The sequence below is a fragment of the Alosa sapidissima genome, chromosome 11 (assembly GCF_018492685.1).
Source record: "Alosa sapidissima isolate fAloSap1 chromosome 11, fAloSap1.pri, whole genome shotgun sequence".
NCBI classification, from domain to species: Eukaryota; Metazoa; Chordata; class Actinopteri; order Clupeiformes; family Clupeidae; genus Alosa; species Alosa sapidissima.
Genome location: NC_055967.1, coordinates 27,788,656 through 27,808,679, shown reverse-complemented (window position 1 = coordinate 27,808,679; position 20,024 = coordinate 27,788,656). Strand labels below are relative to the sequence as shown.

At 40.9% G+C, this 20,024-nt stretch overlaps 1 protein-coding gene and 2 long non-coding RNA genes across 4 annotated transcripts in view; 2 read left to right on the top strand and 1 right to left on the bottom strand.

Moving 5' to 3' along the window:
• Window positions 1-4,908: 4,908 nt before the first annotated feature.
• Window positions 4,909-18,076, bottom strand: LOC121724695. The gene is made up of 3 exons (XR_006035264.1): window positions 17,400-18,076; window positions 12,909-12,914; window positions 4,909-4,919 (listed from the first exon to the last, which is right to left on the bottom strand). It is a non-coding gene; the product is annotated as an uncharacterized LOC121724695 (long non-coding RNA).
• LOC121724692 lies at window positions 5,200-6,109 on the top strand. The gene is made up of 2 exons (XR_006035261.1): window positions 5,200-5,310; window positions 5,582-6,109. It is a non-coding gene; the product is annotated as an uncharacterized LOC121724692 (long non-coding RNA).
• bcl2l13 (BCL2 like 13) overlaps window positions 11,809-20,024 on the top strand; it is a 44,332-nt gene continuing 36,116 nt past the window's right edge. Inside the window, exons 1-2 of one of the 2 annotated variants that reach the window (XM_042111414.1) lie at window positions 11,809-12,198; window positions 13,066-13,220. In XM_042111414.1, coding sequence (XP_041967348.1) covers window positions 13,094-13,220 — 127 coding nt within the window. In that variant the 5' untranslated portion in view covers window positions 11,809-12,198; window positions 13,066-13,093. Of the gene's footprint in view, window positions 12,199-12,984; window positions 13,221-20,024 lie in introns of both variants that reach the window. The other variant, XM_042111415.1, reaches the window with a different exon arrangement.

Here is a 20,024-nt window from a genome sequence, read left to right as displayed (position 1 = left end):
CTGGTTGCAGACGATCTGACAAGTGTGGACTGAAAAACAAGGCTTTATATAGAGGGCATGATGAGTGGTGAATGCAGTGCAGCTGGTAGGTAACGAGGGTGAGGCAGAGCAGAGCAGGAACAGGTGGAGGTCATCAGACTTCAATCAGCACGTGTTACCAGGCAGAGAGAGAGCTCATGACAGAATCCAGTCCAGTGCACATGTCTTTGGCAAGTAGCCCTAGGCTACTACAGACACAGGTGAAGAACAGTCAGCCTCAGCAGTAAGCAAAACCAAATATGTACAGCCAGCTTCAAAAGCAAGCAGCACAGACCCTAAAATTGGGCATTTATAGCTGTGAAGGTAATTCACACACAATTATTTTTCTTTCGCAAAATATATTTGGTAACTTCTGTAGACATCCAAAATGGGGTGGGGGTTCAAATTAGTAGGAAAAAAAAACTATTGCATAAACAGTCATATATATCTTTTTGTCGTGGTATAGTCTTAATTTTCATTTAGATGTCTTGAAAAGGTCTTAAAAAGTCTTTAAATTTGCACTTGGAAAATGTGCAGATACCTAGCCTAGAAATCTAGACGCGCCCCTAGCGGCAGCGAATTACATTTGCTGCCAGGGCTAGCAACTCTCCGTTGGCTTGTGAGCTCCAGAAATCGAAACTTAATCAGGCCAATGAAATCGTGTATAGAGTCGTTAGGTGGGCTTAACATAATGATTGATGGCAGAGTTGCAACGGTTTGGCTTGAATTCCCTGCTACTTGAAAACAAATAAGATGGATGTTGCTGCTGGCGAACAGTGTGACACGAGTTAAGCTTTTATTAAGTTGGCAAACGTTTGAACTAGCCAACTAGCTCCGCTGGTGGGAAACGCATGGGACTCATAGCGCTGCCGCTGTCCTATTGCGTGCAGAGGGAATTTGAAAGACAACTGATTATCCCGCCCTTCGGACTGAGCACTGCGAACGGTGAGTGTCCAGACCTTACATTTTAATGTGGGTCTGGCTCGTCAGGCTAGCAGATACCCTGAGAAAGACCGTTGGTTAGCTAGCTCATTTAAAATATCCTAAACTTTTTTTGACCCTGCCTTTAAAAAAAATCGGAATCGAGAATCGTTAGGAACCGGAATCGAAATAAGAAATCGGAATTGGAATCGGAATCGTTCAAATTGAAACGATACCCAACCCTAGTTGTGTGACATAAAACAGCCATAACAAATCTGTATTATACAGACATGTTCAGCATGATGTTTCTTATTCATACATTAGGTTAGATTAGAGTCAAATGTATTGCCATTTAGCAGAGTACGGTACAGAGCCAATGAAATGCAGTTGACATCCAACCAGAAGTGCAAAGAAGTATTAAATACCAAAGTGCAGTCGAGTACAGTATTCTGTGCAGTCATGTAGACAATAGCAGTTTTGGGTGTTAGCAGTGCAAAAGCATTGATGAAACAGTGCATGAGTAAATGTAAACAGGTAAACAGTGCAGTGCAGTCAATGTAAACAGGTAAACAGTGCAGAAGTTAAAAGTAAACAGGTAAACAAGTAAACAGCTAAAGTGCAAATGCTAGACGGTAGGTGTAGTTTTGTTCAGCAGTGTTACAGCCTCTGGAAAGAAGCTGTACCTGAGCCTGCTGGTGCGGGAGTGCAGGATCCTGTATCGCCTGCCAGATGGGAGTAGGCTGAAATGACCATGGTTTGGGTGGGTGGCATCCTTGACAATAGATTTGGCCCTAAATAGGATTTTGAACATCATTTTGTATTATGAAAAAAAATGAGGGGGAAAAAACCTCGCTCAAATTACCTGTTCTAGTCATCTGTCTAGAACCCCACCCACAGCAGCATATCTTTCTTATAAAAGTGTGTGCGCTTGTACACAGAGACAGTGTGAAGACTGATCTAACTTCGAAATTAAAAATCCACTTTTTGGATAGAATTTGGTGAGTGTTTATAAATGTATACTTTAAATATGTAATTTATTAAAGCATTTTTGTCTTCCTTTATTATGCTTTATAAAATACAATATTTAGGCTAAGAGAAGGAGGCATAGTACTTGAATGAGGATAATGAATACTTAACCAATTTCAATAATTTGTATCAACCATGTGCTCTTTTGCCAAAATTTAGATAATTTAAGATAATTTAGTACTTGAATGAGGATAATGAATACTCAACCAATACTTAACTTAACAATCTGTTTGTGCCAAAGCTCTTTCCACAGCTCTGAGCTCTGTGCCTTTACTGATACTGTAGAACAGGAAGAAGCAAGAGACAGTGAGAGAGAGAAAGACAGAAACAACAGATCATGTCGCTGCGGAGATTTTTGGGAGAAGTTGTGTCCAGTGTGACCGAAGGAGTGACTGACACGACGAAGACCTCCGGGGGACCAGAAGAAGAGGGAAGCCAAGAGGAGGGACGCAAAGACCTCCTCAAAGCCATCGGCACAGCGGTGGCAGGAACAGCTGTAGTGAGCAACGCATTGGTCAGTGTGTCAGTTGGGCTCACTAAAGGGGTGACTAATGGTGTGACCGGGGCGGTTAGTGCCGTGTGCTCCGCGGGGAGCAGCGGAGATGCAGCAGGAGCCGTAGCAGATACTCTCAGAAGGTCAGTGGCAGACGAATTTGTGGGAGGCATGAAAGACTTATCAAAGGGCTCGAAGATGGTTGTAAAGGGAGTTCGCCATGGCTTTGGAGCCATCACTAAAAAGTGAGAGCAGAGCACTATATGGAATGGAACATGAATGAAATCTGAAATGGTATGAAACATTTCTCATCTGTTGTTCCTCGTTGGTGGAACACACTGCCAGTTCCTACAAGGGCAGGGACATCCTTTTCCACTTTCAAAAAACTCCTGAAGACCCAGCTCTTTAGAGAACATCTACTCTCATAGCAACACTTACAACAAGTCTTACTGATCCTAGCACTCACCAGCCGTTTTAAACTGACAAGTAAATGTTAAAAACAGCACTCACCGACGCACTTATTCTTACTGTACTCTAATGTTTTTTTTTAAACTGTCCTAAAATTGTGAGAATTGTTCTACAACTTACTGTTTACCATGTTGTTAGTCGCTTTGGTTAAAAAGCGTCAGCCAAATGTAATGTAATGTAATGTAATGAAACATCAGTGTGACATTGCATGAATTGTACACTATCAAATACAAAATGTTTTAACATGCATTGCTGTTTCATATTCCCTTCACTGTATGTGGCAATGTATCACAATTGTTTCTTTTTTTTCTATGAAATGTAATTGCATTAATCACTACCACTGCCTTTATTAACATTTTCTATTTTCTTTAATAAAAAAAAACATACAACAGCATGTGATTGATATTGCTCTCCTGAGAAGTTTAGTTTAAAATGCACAATACATCTGAATCTGAAAGCTTGATTTTCAGAACATCAAAGATTACTAATGCTATCAAAGTACAAAAACCTGTTGTGACATAAAGGTGGATGATCTGATTTACATACTGTATATATACATACAGCAGCAGACTTTACAGCCCTCTCATGATTGACAGAATACAGGTAGAGAGAGTTAGTACAGTAGTTATATGAGTACACATCTCTGAGGGCCTGACCTGGGCTACTCACATTCAAGCTCAGGTTAAAGAGGCCAGACAACAAATATACCACTTAAGACAAAGTCGGGTTCCCCCAGTGATTCTAAAAATGTTTTACATCAGGGCCATGGAGAGCATATTGACTCAGTGTGGTATACAGTACTGTGAAAGACTGCAATGCCTTGTAGCGAGTGGTACACTCGGCTGAGCACATCTCTAGGACTCGCCATACCTCATTTGAGGTATGGCGCCACCTAGTTAAAAATGAAAAGGCAAAAACAAGGCATTGTAATCGCAGGTATCTTTGGCTGACAGGTTCAAAAGTACATGGAATTTGAAGTGTAAGATCAGTATGACACCCTCTGAATGCATGCCAAGTTTCATGGAATCCCGTTCATGGGGGGCCATATCAGCTACACCCACACACACACACGCATGCACACACACACACATACGCACACACACAGCACACATGTACACTCAGGCACACACGCACATGTACACACACACAAACACACTCACGCACATGCACACACGGCATGCACACATTCACACGCACACACACACACACACACACACACAAACACGCACACACAAAAAAAACACACACGCATGCAGCAAGCAGGCACACGCACACATAAACACACACACACACACACACACATAAACACACACACATCCCATTACCCCCCCCCCCCCCCCCACACACACACAGAAGCACACATCTACACAAAAAAAAAACACACACTATGCACATACTCATTTGCATACACAAAAGTAGGGGATGGAGTAGGAGATGGAGACAAATTGACCAGCGTGATTTATTTTTGCGGAGAGAATGTGCAGGACTGGGCGGCGGTCATATTTTGTACTGCTCTGCGGTACATCTAGTTTAATTTAATCGTTATTAAACTGTGTTCTGTGTTGAAACAAAGTTCAGGAAGATTGTGACGAAATTTGCCACACCTCCTTCTTCAATCTGTCAGGTAACTTATTTGAAGTCTACCTGGTGACACTGCAGCCTCGGCTGAACTCCGCTCGCAACCCACCACCTCCTCATTATGCCATCCATCCTCCTTATTAAGAATAAAGGGGTGTACGCTGGGGTCCTGCTTGACTCCTACACGACCGTGAAACACTTCAGGACTCTGGCCAGAGACCTCGCCAAACACACTCTTCTATTGCAATTTCTTTATGCAAATTTTGAAATGTGAACTAGTGAACTACCATTATTATTCTGTTTATCTGTTTTAGTTATATCCTTTTCCATATTGTCCATCATGGAGTTTACCAGGTTTTCATTTCACCAGGCTATTACTGCTATGTGACAAATAATCTCTCTGAAATCTAAATTTCTGAAATATGTTGGCTTATTGTAGTCTTCCTAGCATTTTGTCATTTACAGGCAAGTGGAAAATAAATGAGAATAAAAAGAACAATTCTAATTCAAAATACTGTAAACAGCCATGAACTACTGAACTCGTGATCTCTACTATCTTGCAGTCTTATAAACCAACTATGATGTAAACTATTTATGTCTCACTATGTTGCTGTAATAATGAAAGTAAAAGTATGTTCCATGGACCTTTGGACACCCAGATAAGACCCTCCTATCCCATTTCTCTGCTTGTGCAACTCCCTTTTCCATTTATTAGAAACAACTGCTGTGTCTCTTGCCATTCACTTTTAATTTCTAAAAGATTTCACAGCAGTGAACTTGACAAGCCATTCTCTGGATAATATTTGGTAAGTGTTTTCAATTTAAGTAGGTATCAGTGCACATGGGAAAGCTGTACAAATGTACATGATTAATCAAAGTTTGTGAAACTAGTACAATTAAGTTCAATGCTTAAATAATTTAATTAAAAAATGTAATCCTTTTCTTTGTTAATCTTTCGAAATGTAACCTCAATAAAAAACGTAATTCACAGCCGCTTGACCATACTAAAGTTGATCCATTGATCCAGATGTAGAGTAGGCTAACTAGAATGTTTTTTTCCCTATACTCTTCTCACAGCTCTGATAGGGCCTGTGATATCTGGTGAAAGACAGACATCATCAAGAAAACAGAGAGAGTGAAAGAAAGAGAGAGACAAAAAATCATCATGTCACTGTGGAGCACATTGGGAGAAGTTGTGTCCAGTGTGACAGAGGAAATGACAGACATCGTGAACACTGCTTTTGGAGAAGAGGACAGTCAAGAGGATGGAGACAAAGACCTCCTCACAGCCGTGGGCAGAGTGATGGCAGGAGCAGCTGAAGTGAGCAAGGCCATGGCCAGTGCGTCACTGGGGCTCACTAAAGGGGTCACTGGCGGTATGGCAGGGGCCATTGGTGCAGCGTGCTCTGCAGGTAGCACCGGAGAAGCAGTTGAAGCTGCAGCAGATATTTTGGCACAGTCAGTGGCAGGCGAATTTGAGGATGGCATGAAGGACTTGTCAAATGGCTCGAAGATGGTTGTAAAGGGAGTTCGCCAGAGCATTAAAGTCTGCAGTGAAAAATGAAAGAGCGCTATACGGAATGCAATAAACATGCAGCCATTAAACACCAGTGTGATATAATATGAATCACCATGTTTAACAACCTGTGTGTTTCAACCTTTTATGACAACATATTGGTATATTCCACATGTAATTGCATTACCTATAACTAATTTTCTTCTTTTATATATGTAATCCACTCAACAAGCAGGGTCAGGTTATTTACAGTTTAATATATAATTTCTGGGATACATGTTTCATCAGCATGTTAGTCTAGAGGGCAGAGAGGAGAAAGTACTGCAGTGTTTCTCAGTGAGAAGAAACATTAATTTTCACAACTAAAAGGACATTACATTAAGAAATGAAAGATAAAATGATAAATGTCAGTATTTGTTCTTGGTAAAATTGAATTAGTGCTTCACTCTAAAAAATGTTGGGTTAAAAATGACCCAAATATAACCCAGCCGCTGGTTAACTATTGGACCAACACCACATTGAGTTATCCTAACCCAATGGTCTGGGTACATTATTAAACCCAGCAGATTGGGTATGATTCTAACCCAAAACACTGGGTTATATCAACACAACGTTAGTTAAATTGGCACAATAGACTGGGTAAAGGTAACCAATGTGCTGGGTTATAACTATATAAATGTTGAGTAAAATTCACACAGTATATTGGGTATAGATTCAACCCAAACCACTGGGTTATATCAACAGAACTGCTAGTTAAAATAACCAGTTGTCGGGTTTTCTAAACCAAGTATTTGGGTTGCATTGAGAGAAAATGGGCAACAAATAGCCATGCAATGAAATAAAACAGTTCGACATAATTATTTATTTGACAGTTTACTTTATTTTTGAATGGATAGTGTGGTGATTTTATCTAGACATAATAACTTGTGTGTGTGCATACTGGTTTATTAGAAGCATGCTGGTTTATTAGAAAACATTCCATCTGATATAAGGATATTGTTTATGCAACTGTTATGCAACATTTACTGGAAGTCATGAGACTGAGCGGTCAGAGACTAAGAGTGAAACTGAGGAGGAATGGCAGTGAAAGTAAAACCAAACAGGGCTGAGAAGAAGTGGAGGGGTTTACAAGAAAAGGAGGCAGAACCAAAAGTGAAAGTACACATAGAACCAAAACACATACTCTGCCTGGCAACAGATTACACATAGGACCTGGTCACATGTGTTCTGCCTAGTAACACACATTTTTTAATGTTTAGATGAGAAGGGTTTTCCACCAATATCTCAAGTCCCAAAACGTTCTGATTGGCTAAAAAGGGCCTGGTGACGTTCCTAAGGATAGGAACGCCTCCCAGGCCCCTGAGAGCATAAAAGAAAGAGCTCAGACACACTCAGATCAGATCTCATCGGGGTAGCAGCTGCCACTCATCACTCTATTGCCTGACGGTCCAGTCCTGACGCTGTTTGGATTGTATTATCACTGCAATACGGTGAATAAAGGATCAACAGTCTTCAGCTTCTTTCGTCTTGGTGTTCTCCTTCGGGTCTTTGACATCAGAGTGCTAGTTGGATTGGAGGTTCGGGAAAGTGGATAGTTTTTCCACGACAATAGCCTACTCTAAAAGCAGCATCAGCATGTGATAAGTTACTTCCATGAAGACAGCTAGATTCCACGGTCCATTTGGGAGTCAGCCCTGTCAATCAAAGAAAGAAAAAGAGTAAATGAATCACTGCTATTGACAGAACTTTAGATCAAGACTTTCACAAACCATGATCAGTGAATGATGTTGACAAACATTAAAAATTCGGAGACAAAATATTAGCGCAACACACTCGGAAACCATGACCACCTCATGGAGTTGTTTAACAGCAGACTGACAAACATATGTTCAGTAATATTAACGTTAGTGGCAGTGATAGTTCTACCGTTAGCTAGCTCATGTTAACACATTCAGTTAGTTAAATTCAAGTTGTCTGTAACGTTAATGTTACCACCAAAAACCACCCAGTAAGTTACATGGCTATAATATGAAGCTACCCTGAATGAATTAATATGTTGTTTGGCATGATGATTACCGTACGTAAAGAGACTATTTCGACTGTATACATTAGCTGACACATGCTGCACTAACACGAAGCATTTGTTAGAGCTAGAAGCTAGCATACCAACCATCTGCTAACGTTAACCTAGCCAGCTGTTGGTATGCTAATTTTAGTTCTTTGTAAAAGTTTGTTTTGTTTCTGTTCAGCAGTTCATACCCAGTCAACACAGAACTATGTTTTAAAGAGTCTGTCTTTGTGTAGATTTAACATTAACATGAGCAGTAATTGTAAGACTGTAAATTAATGTTAGCTAACGTTAGCTGGCTTGAATGTCACAATTCTTAACCTGCTTAGGCTGAACGAAATTAGAATATCCATTCATATCACGAACTGGGTGTAGGCTACTTTTAAAATCCGTCTGAATAATAATAATAAAAAAGTTAAAAGCAGATACATACCTTCCAAAATCGCCTGATTTCCACTGCATGTTGAAAGCTGCTGGACTGCATGGACGGTTGAAAGAATAACGATTTCCCCCGAACTCTCAAATAACTATGCAGCTGTGTTAAAGTTACCCTGGTGCTGAGTAGTGTGCTCACGTCAGGTGGGGGAGAGGAGGGGCGCTGTCCTAAACTATCAACCCAACAAGCTGGGTTACAGAAAATAACCCAACATGAGTAAAAACAACCCCACACAATGACCCAACAGTTTCAACTCAGCGTTTGGGTTGAGAAAATAACCCAGCATTTTTTAGAGTGTTCATTTGCTCCTATAAGCGCTTTCACATAATTTTATGTTATAGTCTAGTGCCCTTACACATGTAAAACATAAGTACAGTATGCTTTCCTTTTCTATTAGACTACTGATTGGAGATTTATTGCCATATGACTTTGGAAAGTCAGATATGACTGCCAGTATGCACAGGTAGGCATGGCCCATAGACCTGCCACAGCTGTTGCACTTCAGGAGGGAAAATTAATTTGTATGATCACTCTGCTGTATTATGTAACACTTTTGTTCACTTCACATAACTCCTTTCTATTTCACTGTTCACTTTTCAGCTTGATATTAATGGCAGTTTAAGAAATAGAATCTTCAAATACAATAGGCCTACCACAAAAATTACCTAATTAACTGCAGCATAGGTCGATTATTTGAGTAACTCAACACCTTTCAAACTAAAGGACAATATCTTGTAATTTATGGGCAAAGGGCAATAAATGAGAGTAAAGAGCTTTAATTAAGAAATATGATAAACTGACAGAAACAGGGCAGCTTATGTCTTACTATTGTCACCTCTATGATCTTTCCCTTCTTGTACACAAATAAAACCATGATGTTTATTAAGTCTATAATTATATAGACTTTACGGTGTTGCTGTAAAAATGAAAGTAAAAGGAGAAGGCAGATGATGTTTCATGGACTTTTGACACTGTGATATGGGATCCTTCCGTCTCTGAAGTTCAGGAAATTCCTTAGAATTCCGCTCTCCTGCTTTAAATGTGCTCTAGGTGAAATATCACCAACATGGAGCGACCTGGCAGCGCTATTGGATTGTAATAAAAATATTGACCACGAGGTGGAAGCAAATGTCTGTGTGTCAGTTTAGGCTACTATTTCATTTTGTCAGAGACAGTGAAACTAGTGTATTTGACACATGGGCGTAGATTTAGGGTGGGACGCTAAGGACTAGTCCTAATCAAAATTTTAAGATGACAAAATTGTCCCCACCAATATTTTAGCGAACTTATTTGTACTGCTGATCATTCCGACAGCCAGCACGACAATACAAGAAACGTCAGGGTTATCTGACACGCAGGCTACACGCATGGAGAATGGCAATGCACAGGCTACTTTGCAGTGGCAGTCAAGCGAGCAGGTGTGTCAACGACAACGGTAAGTTACCAGGGCTGTCTGCCAATACATACCCCATAAAAGGCCAAAGTAAAACATTTTGATATTGAATTTGACTGACAGAGCTTTCAATTCGGCAGCCGTGGCCTACTGGTTAGTGCTTCGGACTTGTAACCGGAGGGTTGCCGATTCGAACCCCGACCCCTCATTGCTACCCAAGCGCTGCTGTTGTTGCAGGCAGCTCACTGCGCCGGGATTAGTGTGTGCCACATTATAATCAATAGGCCAAAATCATAATTGTGTATCTGTGCCGAATTTCGTAATTCAAGTCCAGTGTAGAACTGAATAAGAAAATCATAAGGCTGTATATCTTGAACTTCCAGTATGTGAGAAACTTGGCTTGCCTTAATATCTCCAACCTCAAGTATGCAGCTAATAAGGAAATATCATTTTTATTTAATTAAACAAGGTGAACTTCTCCCCACTGTGCAATGCAGAAAAGGATGCTACAAGGAAGGGAATTCAAACACACTCAACACCTTACCATCTATTGATGTCATTGTGGTTCATTGAGATATCTGACATTTTTTCTGTTAATTGGCTTGGATACAAAAGGACATTGTCGCCTTTGTCCCTGCTCACTGCTCCCTGAGCGCCGCTGTTGTTGCAGGCAGCTCACTGCGCCATGATTAGTGGGTACCTCACTGTGTGCTGAGTGTGTTTCACTAATTCACAGATTGGGATAAATGCAGAGACCAAATTTCCCTCACGGGATCAAAAGAGTATTTATACTTATACTTCAGACCAGAGCTGATGCTTCAGCAAAGGCCGTCACTGAAAAGCTGTGAATGTCGTTGAACACAGCTGTTCTCACATTAACCATTGTTGCCTAATTACCAATTATTCATCAAGTAGTATCTACTTTTTTTTAGTGTTTTTCACATAGTATTTTGCAGTATTTTTAAAATACAAAAATACACACCAATAAAGTATTTTGATACAAAATACAGAGCCATTTCCTTCAACCCAATAAAATAAAAATTACAAAATACTATTTTGTATTTGAAATACATATTACATGTTTCAGAAATCTTGACATGTCTAAGTTTTGGGTTGCAATATACAGGTAGTGGGCTCTCTGTTAATTGTAATGAGGCCTAAGCCTAAAGTTACAGCATTTCTATCACAATTGACCAGACTTTGACCTTTGGTCTGCTTTTAACAAAATTCTGGCTATGATTGTTCCTTGTATTGCATCATGAGCCATCACTGTGCCTATTGCATTCTACTGTTGTTAGCCTTAAGCCTAGCTCAGTCATTATGTTATACCACAACAACATAACAATCAAATTCTATGATTGCCACTGATGTGAATGATCTCACAAATCACACAAACCAAATCAAGTTTTTAAAAAATCGCAAAAGTATCGAAATTGAGATTCTTCACTTAGTATTGGTATTGAAACACTAATGTTGGTATTGTGACAACAGGAGTTGGGGATGTGTCCCCACCAAAGCTGAGACCAAACCTACGCCCTTGATTTGACAGCATGTCAGTTTAGTAGCGATCCAGAAAGGGATTGGGAATTCTCAAAATGGTTGGTTGAATGAACAGTTGGTCAGAGGTATAATTCAAGAGTCGTTATACTGAAATAAAATTGCCTTTGGATTGCCTAAATTGACCTTTGCATGTTCTGACAATATAGCCTTAGCCTACAGTGCACAATAAAACATAAGGTGATCAACCAATATTTTAAAACACAGCCATCTCGGTGTGTATTTTTCATTGCTTGCGTCGTAAATTATGTAAGTTGTAGCCTTTGACATTCTACGCTGACGTGCTACGCAAACGCACGTCATGCTATAATTTGGTTGAATTGAAGACTGCCTGTGTAGGCCTACCTCTGCCAAGAGGCTAAAATATTTTGTATTCCATTCATATATACTTTATTTTACAAAGTGAAGTGATAACGGCTCTATCGGCGTGTTTTTATTTGTCCAGTGAAATGAGTTGCCCTTTGACCTTCCTTTAAAACATTCGCCCTTTGCGCTACATGGTTACGCTGGACAATAGTAGTTGCAAGACAATTCAAAGGGGTCGGCAAATGACTGCTGGAACTGTCTGCATAGTGGGACTGCTGCACGCAAATGCATCGTGGAAGTAGCCATTAGCATACCAGCTAGTCACCAAACTCGCGTTTGTGCATGTGGAGGAAGTAGGTGTGCGCTTCCTAACGTTTTGTTCAGCGCACGTTGCTGGACCTGAGATTGAAGAGAGCGGGTAAGTTGTGCTTATATGAACGCAAAATGCTCACGTTTAGCTGGTTAATCATGCAAACGCATACAAGTAGTTATTCAGCTTAAACTTAAGCATAATTGCCAGGGTATCCCACAAAGATGCGATGCGAGGTAGGTGTGGTTAGCAGTGCAATAAGAGTTGGAAGCATGAGCGCTTTCTGTACACAATGTACTCGTGCCGTTTGTGGATCAATTGCAATACTGACCGTTCGAGCTGTCGATATAAAGTTGCTTTATCTTCTTTGGTGTTGTTCATTCCAGTCTGGCATGACATTGAGTAGTATTATATTCAGAGCTGTTAACCGCAGATTCTTGCAAACTACCTCAATGTGTAGTTCAGCATGGTCGAGTGCTGTCGCTCGCCCAAGTTAATTTGCATAAACCAGTGTGTGTGTGGTCAATTAACAGTGCAATTGCCATACATTGCGTGCATGAAAACAAAGCGTAATATTGTTTGGACTATACGGAAATCTTTTGTGTATGTGGCATTTATGTGGTGGGGGGGTTGCCCTCCTCCTCACCGATGTGGATAGTTCATGGCAAGAATTAATCATCGTACTGTGCTAACCTGGTGATGTGCAGGCTAAAATTATGTTGCAAGAGTTTGATAAAGACATTGCTTCAACAGCCATCACCAGCTGTATTCACTGACTTCCCCATGATGCGGCGCAAACACATTTGAATGGAATTTACATAACACTCTTTTGTCAATTTAGTGAGATTTTGTGTCATCTTACTCTTATCTTAATGTTTTGCCATGTGGTCTCAGACGGCCTCCTGTGCGTTTGGGTTGTGACCGTTTTTTTGACTGACTGACAACAACCTGAGGATTGCCCGTACATGTGCCTAGATTTGCTGCCAATAAAGAAAAAGCTGCCATGGATCCGGTCCAACCAACCACAGTACCAGAGGGGTTCCGCTACGAGACTCGCTACGTTGTCCTCAGTTACCTTGGCCTGCCACCTGCCCTACGACCGTCAGCAACGCGACCCACCTCTGCAGAAGGTAAGTCACCCCCCTAACAACTGATCATCATGGTGGTGGTGCATGTTGAAACCTTTGAAGTCGTTAATGTCCACAGGGGTATAATCGTTTCCACACAACATTCAACAACTAAGAAAGGGGTGCAAGGAAGGGGTCTCTGATGTGTAGATCCTGTTGTGGACTTTGATGTTCTCAAAACAATATATATCATGTGTGAAGAACTTTAAGGACCCCTGAGCGAGATAGATAGGCACCATACACCCACAGCTAAATGTACTATGATAGTAATTGTGATAACATTAATATGACAACAATTGAATTGTGTATAGTCTCACACCACAGTGATGCATGCAAAATGTCTTTCTCTTGCTGTCTCACACACACATGCACACAAACTCAGAGGAATCCAAATCCTGAATTATCTATCTGCATAGTTTGTACCTGACAGTCACTCATGAAATATCTATCTGCGTAGTTTGTGCCTGTTTCAACTTTATTGTCATTGCGCAGAGTACAAGTGTATAGACAACAAAAATGCAGGTAGCGTTATCATTATGTGCACAGTCCTAATGAGTTCTTGTTAAAGGGTTGACTCCTAGTGGGCTTATGCATGTGCAGCCTTGCTGTTCCATCATATCACAACATTGCTATTGTTTGGCTATGGCCTGGAGCTGGTATTTGTCATGAAACAGGTTTGAGGGAATGGATTGAATTTAGTGGATAGAAAACAGAAGAGGTATGCAGATTGTCCCTGTTAACACGGTTCACCAGTCCACTGCCTGAAGGTTATTTGGTTATTTATCAAAATCTCACAGGAACTAAAGACGGAGCCATTGGACCTCTTGTACCGAATCAATTCTAGTTTTGTACCTTTTGTCTTGGCATTTTCATGCAAATGCCAACCAAATGTCCGCCACCACTACTCTGTAACGCTGGTTGGCAAGCAGAAAGGGCTGTGGTACTCTTCTCTACATCTCTCTTTGAGGCTGATGTGTTAAGATTGTAACCGTTTACACTGTGTTTGCTATCATCAGGCCGCAGAAACCACTTGCTGTTCGTTCTTTTTTTACGTTCTACCAGACCTGAAGCTCATCTCGTAGTAGGCACTTTTCTCTGCCCCTCTCGCTGTTAATGCTTCTCCTTCCATGTCATTGTGCAAACTTCACACTTTTCCCTGGAGCTTCTAACTTGCCATGGAAAATGTGTGGTCTGTTCATATAGGCCATGTTTTAAGGCGCTATTAGCAAAGAAATACATCTGAAACAGGCACAATGATTTCGCACGTTTGTCCCTGTGTGTTTTTTTTTTTTTTTTGGGTCTGCATTTAACTTCGGTCTCATCCAGATTGTAAGAAATGCTTCTCTGGTTCAGTCAGCGGCCAAGAGAAGAATGTCGGGTTCTCTGAGGTTGACGAGCTGTTCAAGTGGAGAGTCACTGCCATGCAGACCAGAGGGATTTCACACCAGTATGAAGAAAAGACATCCAAGCTGCACTACCAGTCACTACCAGTTGTAGCTTATGTTCTCTCATATTGGAATGTTTAGGCAACCGTTGCTGTGGTAGTCATGCTTATTAGTCATTAGTTAGAAGTGCTGACTAAGTAGTGGTTAGCTTAGCACTGATCTGGTTTGTATAGCTTGTTGCCTTTGTCTGCCTTCCTGCCTGTTTGTTTTGCCCTTTCCCATCATGCTCTTTGGCTTTAGCCTGCTCTCAGTTTCTAGGCCTACACCCTCCCCAACACTTTCACCCCTCAAGCTGCATGTTTATTCTGGGTGCTGGGGCTTCCATTGGTGGATTATCCCTCAAATGGTCCCATCTTTTGCTGTGTGTGTGGGGAGTGTGAATAATTCACTGGTGCGTGCGTGCATGTGGGCTGTGTGCGACCAGGCTAGGCAACACGCGTTGAACGAAGCAACAGTGGAAGCCTGAGAGAGAGAGAGGGAGAGAGAGAGAGAGAGAATTGTATTGCTCACAGTAGAATTATATGTGTGCACACACATACAAGTAAAGCACTTTGTGCATGAAAAATGTGCTATATCAATAAATCTTAAACTTATAAAACTACTTACCGGTACTTGCTCACACAAAAAAAAAATACCGGTAGCTGGCTATTCTGTGGTAAGTCAACCATTGTTTCCCTCCACTTCAAATTTTTATTTTATTTTCTGTTGAAATAAGAATCAATATGACGGAGAAAACCTCAAACAATAGAGCTCTGGGGGAATTCTTCATTGCTCAGTATGGCTCTGTCTCGAAAGTCAGACAGGAGTAGTATGCTGCTGTCTATTCATTGTATTTCTGATGTTTAATCATAGTGGAGGCATAAGAGGCTGCCTGCCTCCCTGAGGGTGTCCATAGCCTTTGCATAGAAGCTCAGCTAGGGATGCACAATACTATCCGTAGAATATCGACATTGGGAAGAGTAGTATTATTTAGATGAGTTGTATATTCAGTGTGAGCAGATAAATCAGGAAGTGTATACAGTGCATACGGAAAGAATTCACAGTGCTTCACTTTTTCCACGTTTCGTTATGTTTCAGACTCCTCTTAAAATGGATTCAATGGGGGGGGGGGGTTCTCATCAATCTACACACAATACTCCCAACACGGTGTATCGATACTAAAAAGGTATCACCAATGTCTTCACGCAAAAAACGATACGATTTCCGACGTTTTTAGGATCGATACTTTATTAAAGTAATAACGTTCTGCGTCTGTGTGAACTGCTGCTCTCACTGCTCCTTGCACGCATCTAGGCAAGTGGGCGTGTCAAGTAGGCAGCTCTGAGTGAGTGAGTGCGCAGCCAACGTCAAAATAGTTCTTTGCCGACAGTCCTCGGCCTTGTGGATAAAACAAAAGGTGAAGTGAAATCTGGAACTATTTCGGATACATCGCAAATAGTGAAGGCAAGCCATCAGGTACACAGAGGCCCGTTTGTAAAATATGTTTCAAAGTCATTTAAAAGCAGTATGGAAGCACGCATGGAACTTGGCTAAACACCTCGCAGACATATCCCAACATATTTAAAGAGTTCAAAGAACGACAGGTTAGCGAATATGCTATAGAAAACTAACCTGACTTTCGCCAGATGAATTTTGTTCCGCCTAGCTCCACTCATCCATCTGGGATCAATCCATTGAAGTGTTGCTTCAGAAGGCTGGGCCTAATCAAAAAATGCTTGCATATGATTGGATAAACCACTTGTCCGTCATCTATTGACGTGCTACTTCAACCACTCACATCGAAGCCAACTCGTGACGCTGATGACAATCTCACAGTCGCTTCTACGCTATAGACCTCTTCAGAATAAGTCCTGCCTCTTAACTTCCGTATCTATCCAACCTTCGGTCATCAAATGTCTATGGGAAATAACATGGCGTTTTGAAAGATCGTACCTGTCAAACTCTGTAGGTGACAGTCACCGACAATCAAAAAATCCATTGGAAAATAGATGGCAGAAGTGTGTAGGCCAATCTGCCCACCAGCTTTTTCTACTTTGTCACCTACACACCTACACAATGCGGTTTGTGTTTTGCATGCATGCATTTGAAGTGGTTTCAGAACATGTTTGAAGGTATATGTAAGATTGTATGAGCAATTAACTGTAATTAGATTGATTAATGTCAATATAATAGAATCAGTAGTTATATCAACATGTAGATAAATCTACTAAGTCCTGCAGATGAAAGGTATGAAGCTGTACCACAATGCATTGGTGCTGGATATAAGGAAATGGTCTGTGGCTTTAGTCAGGACCAGATTTCAGGATTCTGTAACCCTGTAGGCATTTTTGAGGAAAAGTTGTTATACAGCATTTTTTTTAGATAGTTCAGATTGTCCTTAATACAAATCCACCATAACATCCATCCCATAACATTTTTTTTTGAATTTTCATTCAAACATAGATGCCTTGCACTCCGGTGAGAAAAATACTGGTAGATAGGGTAAAATTTTAAACTTTTATGTATCACCACAAAACTTTCCCAGTTTGTCACTTACATTAAGACAAGTATTTTCTGTATTACAAGTTTTCTGAAATGTAATGTTTAAATATGCAAATGAGGCTTAATCTACTGAAATATGCGCTAATATGCATACATTTCCAAATTTGACACGTACACATTGGATGAAGCCATTTGAGGGTAAAAGTTGTTATACATGATATTTTGAAGGTTCAATGTCTCCTGAATAAAAATCCACTATATAACATATTCATTAGGGTACCAGTTCTTAATATTTTGTACTGAAACAATATGCATCTCAGTCACTTTCAAAACACCACCGTATGAATAGATAAACATAGATATCACCGTAAAACTCAGTTTTCTGAAATGTTATTTTTACTTATTATTGATTCATACAAGTATCACATGACATTCTGCATTTGCTAGCAGCAGTACATGGGTTAGGCTTACAACTGCATCTAGCTGTCTTGCATCCTTTGGTGCAGCCACAGGAGAGAAACTCCTCACAAGCATCCGGAACCGGAGGTAGTGACATGAGTTGAGGAACAAGTGAACTTTCCTCCATTTTCCATCCCATGGTCTCAGGTGGTGGCAAAATTGGCTGCTGCATGTGGGCCTGCCGCCAGACCAAAGCCTGGAAGTGAGAACGCTGAATGTGGAAGTAGAGAGAATCTCTGGTTGGTGGCAGTCTTTCTATTGTCATGCCCTTCACAAACATGCTTACTTGAATGTCGTTGTTGTTAACATTCATTGCTCCATACAGTTTGCAGAAAAAACGTTCTACATTCTGAATGGTGAGTTCACTAAGATCAGGACCTTCACCAAGCCCCTTTAACAGATGATGATGCTGTACAAATACATCCCAACATGACTTTTTTGTGCGTCCAGCAATGTACGAAGTCACTTCCAGTCAAGCGCCTTTCAAGCTGTCCTTTGCTGTACCTGCCTTCATCCAGATCTTTTGGCATGACATCATGTGGAAATGGGCAATCATCAGTACCAAGATGTCGGTGTCTCTCGCTGAGACAGTGTCTGCTTATTCATGCTTGGCTTCCAAGCAGTCAGTGTTAAAGGTTGAATTAGACGCTTCAACTCTCTCATCACTGAAGCCACCTGCAGCAATTATGATCTTATTTGCTGGAGCTCCAACAATCAGCTGTTGGGATAAAAAGTGTGCAAGATCAGCCTTGTTGTCTGCATGAGCAATAAAGTTCTCCCACTTTGCAGGAAGAGGCAAATCTCTGCTCTCAATTGGTCTTCTGATTGCCACCAAGCCTCTTCCACGGCGCTTTCGTGTTCCCCTTTTGATAGAATGTGTGTGGTAGCGATCAAAACATCAATTTGCTGGAATTGTGCTCCACTTCTGACAACAGATTCCACAAAAACATCAGCAAGGTCCCCAAAACTCTTTGCTGCTTGTGGCTTTCCAATGGCAATGACCAGAGCTTGACCATCAATGATGAGCATTGGTTCATCCCGAAGGTCTCTGTTATCAAGGTGGTTGGGACATGGAATGCCAGCAGCTAGAATCTTAGTAAACACTGCCTTTGAACCTGAACGAAGCTGTCCATTTACATCTGCCAGAGACAAGGGCACAACAAATAGTTCATGCATCATAACTTAAATTCATTCTTAACTTCAAACAAAGACGCAAACATTAAATACTTATTCTTTTTAAGTTTGTCCCTGAACGAGACTCTCCCCCCTCCCCCAGATGGCAACAGCCTCTCAACAACAAATGTATTTAATTGACTTTGACCTTTCTGTGGTGCTGTCAACAGCTCTCTTTCAATATCCTGCGTGGCCAAGTCTTTGTTTGCAATGTGTTGCAGGGTCTGGGACAGGTTGGCAAAGAAAAGGCCAAACCTCTGCAAGACTGCAAGCAAAGCATCTTCATCTGCATTGTCCCGTTTCATTCGGACTTTTGTCGTTTCACTATGGATGTAGTTATCATCTGGTCCCTGGCCAAAAGCAACTTTAGTGTCATGGGCAAGACTGGATCGGAGGTTGAAAGACAGAGCCCACCTACTTAGTGCTGAGGATGTCTTTGTGTTTCCAACAATGCCTCCGCCTTTCTTTCCAATACACCATAGCCACTCCTGACTATGATCAGGGTCCACTTGGTTGAAGCTGTGACTACAAAGTTTCCGGCATCAAACTCGTTAAATGTTTTTTACTGGTTTAGGAAGTTGGTGCATTTCATTCAGGTAGATAGTGCCCCACCGTGCATAATTGATGTGGTTATACCGCATGAAAAAGGTCAACATTTTCTGGAATGCACAAAGGTGCAGATCCCAGATTCTATCCCTCTGCACGAATGAATAATGCTCGAGTTATGTAGGAAGCCTGATAATAGTACAAGCAAAGTGTCCAGTTGTGTCAAGCCGCCTTAGTATTTTAAGACTAGCCATTTTGATGCGATCATAGTAGTACCCCTAGCCTAAGTTTGGAAATGTGTGCATTAGCGCATATTTCAGTAGATTAAGCCTCATTTGCATATTTAAACATTACATTTCAGAAAACTTGTAATACAAAAAAATACTTGTCCTAATGTATGTGACAAACTGGGAAAGTTTTGTGGTGATCCATAAAGGTTTACATTTTTACCCTATCTACCAGTATTTCCTCGCCTGAGAGCAAGGCATCCATTTTTTAAGGAAAATTCTGAGAAACTTGTGACCTAAAAAAAATGTTATATGGTGGATTTGTATTTAGGACCCTTTGAACTGTCTAAAAATGCTGTATAACAATTTTTCCTCAAAAATGCAATTGACGCTTCATCCAATATGTGTACGTGTCAAGTTTGGAAATTTGTGTATATTAGCGCATATTTCAGTAGATTAAGCCTCATTTGCATATT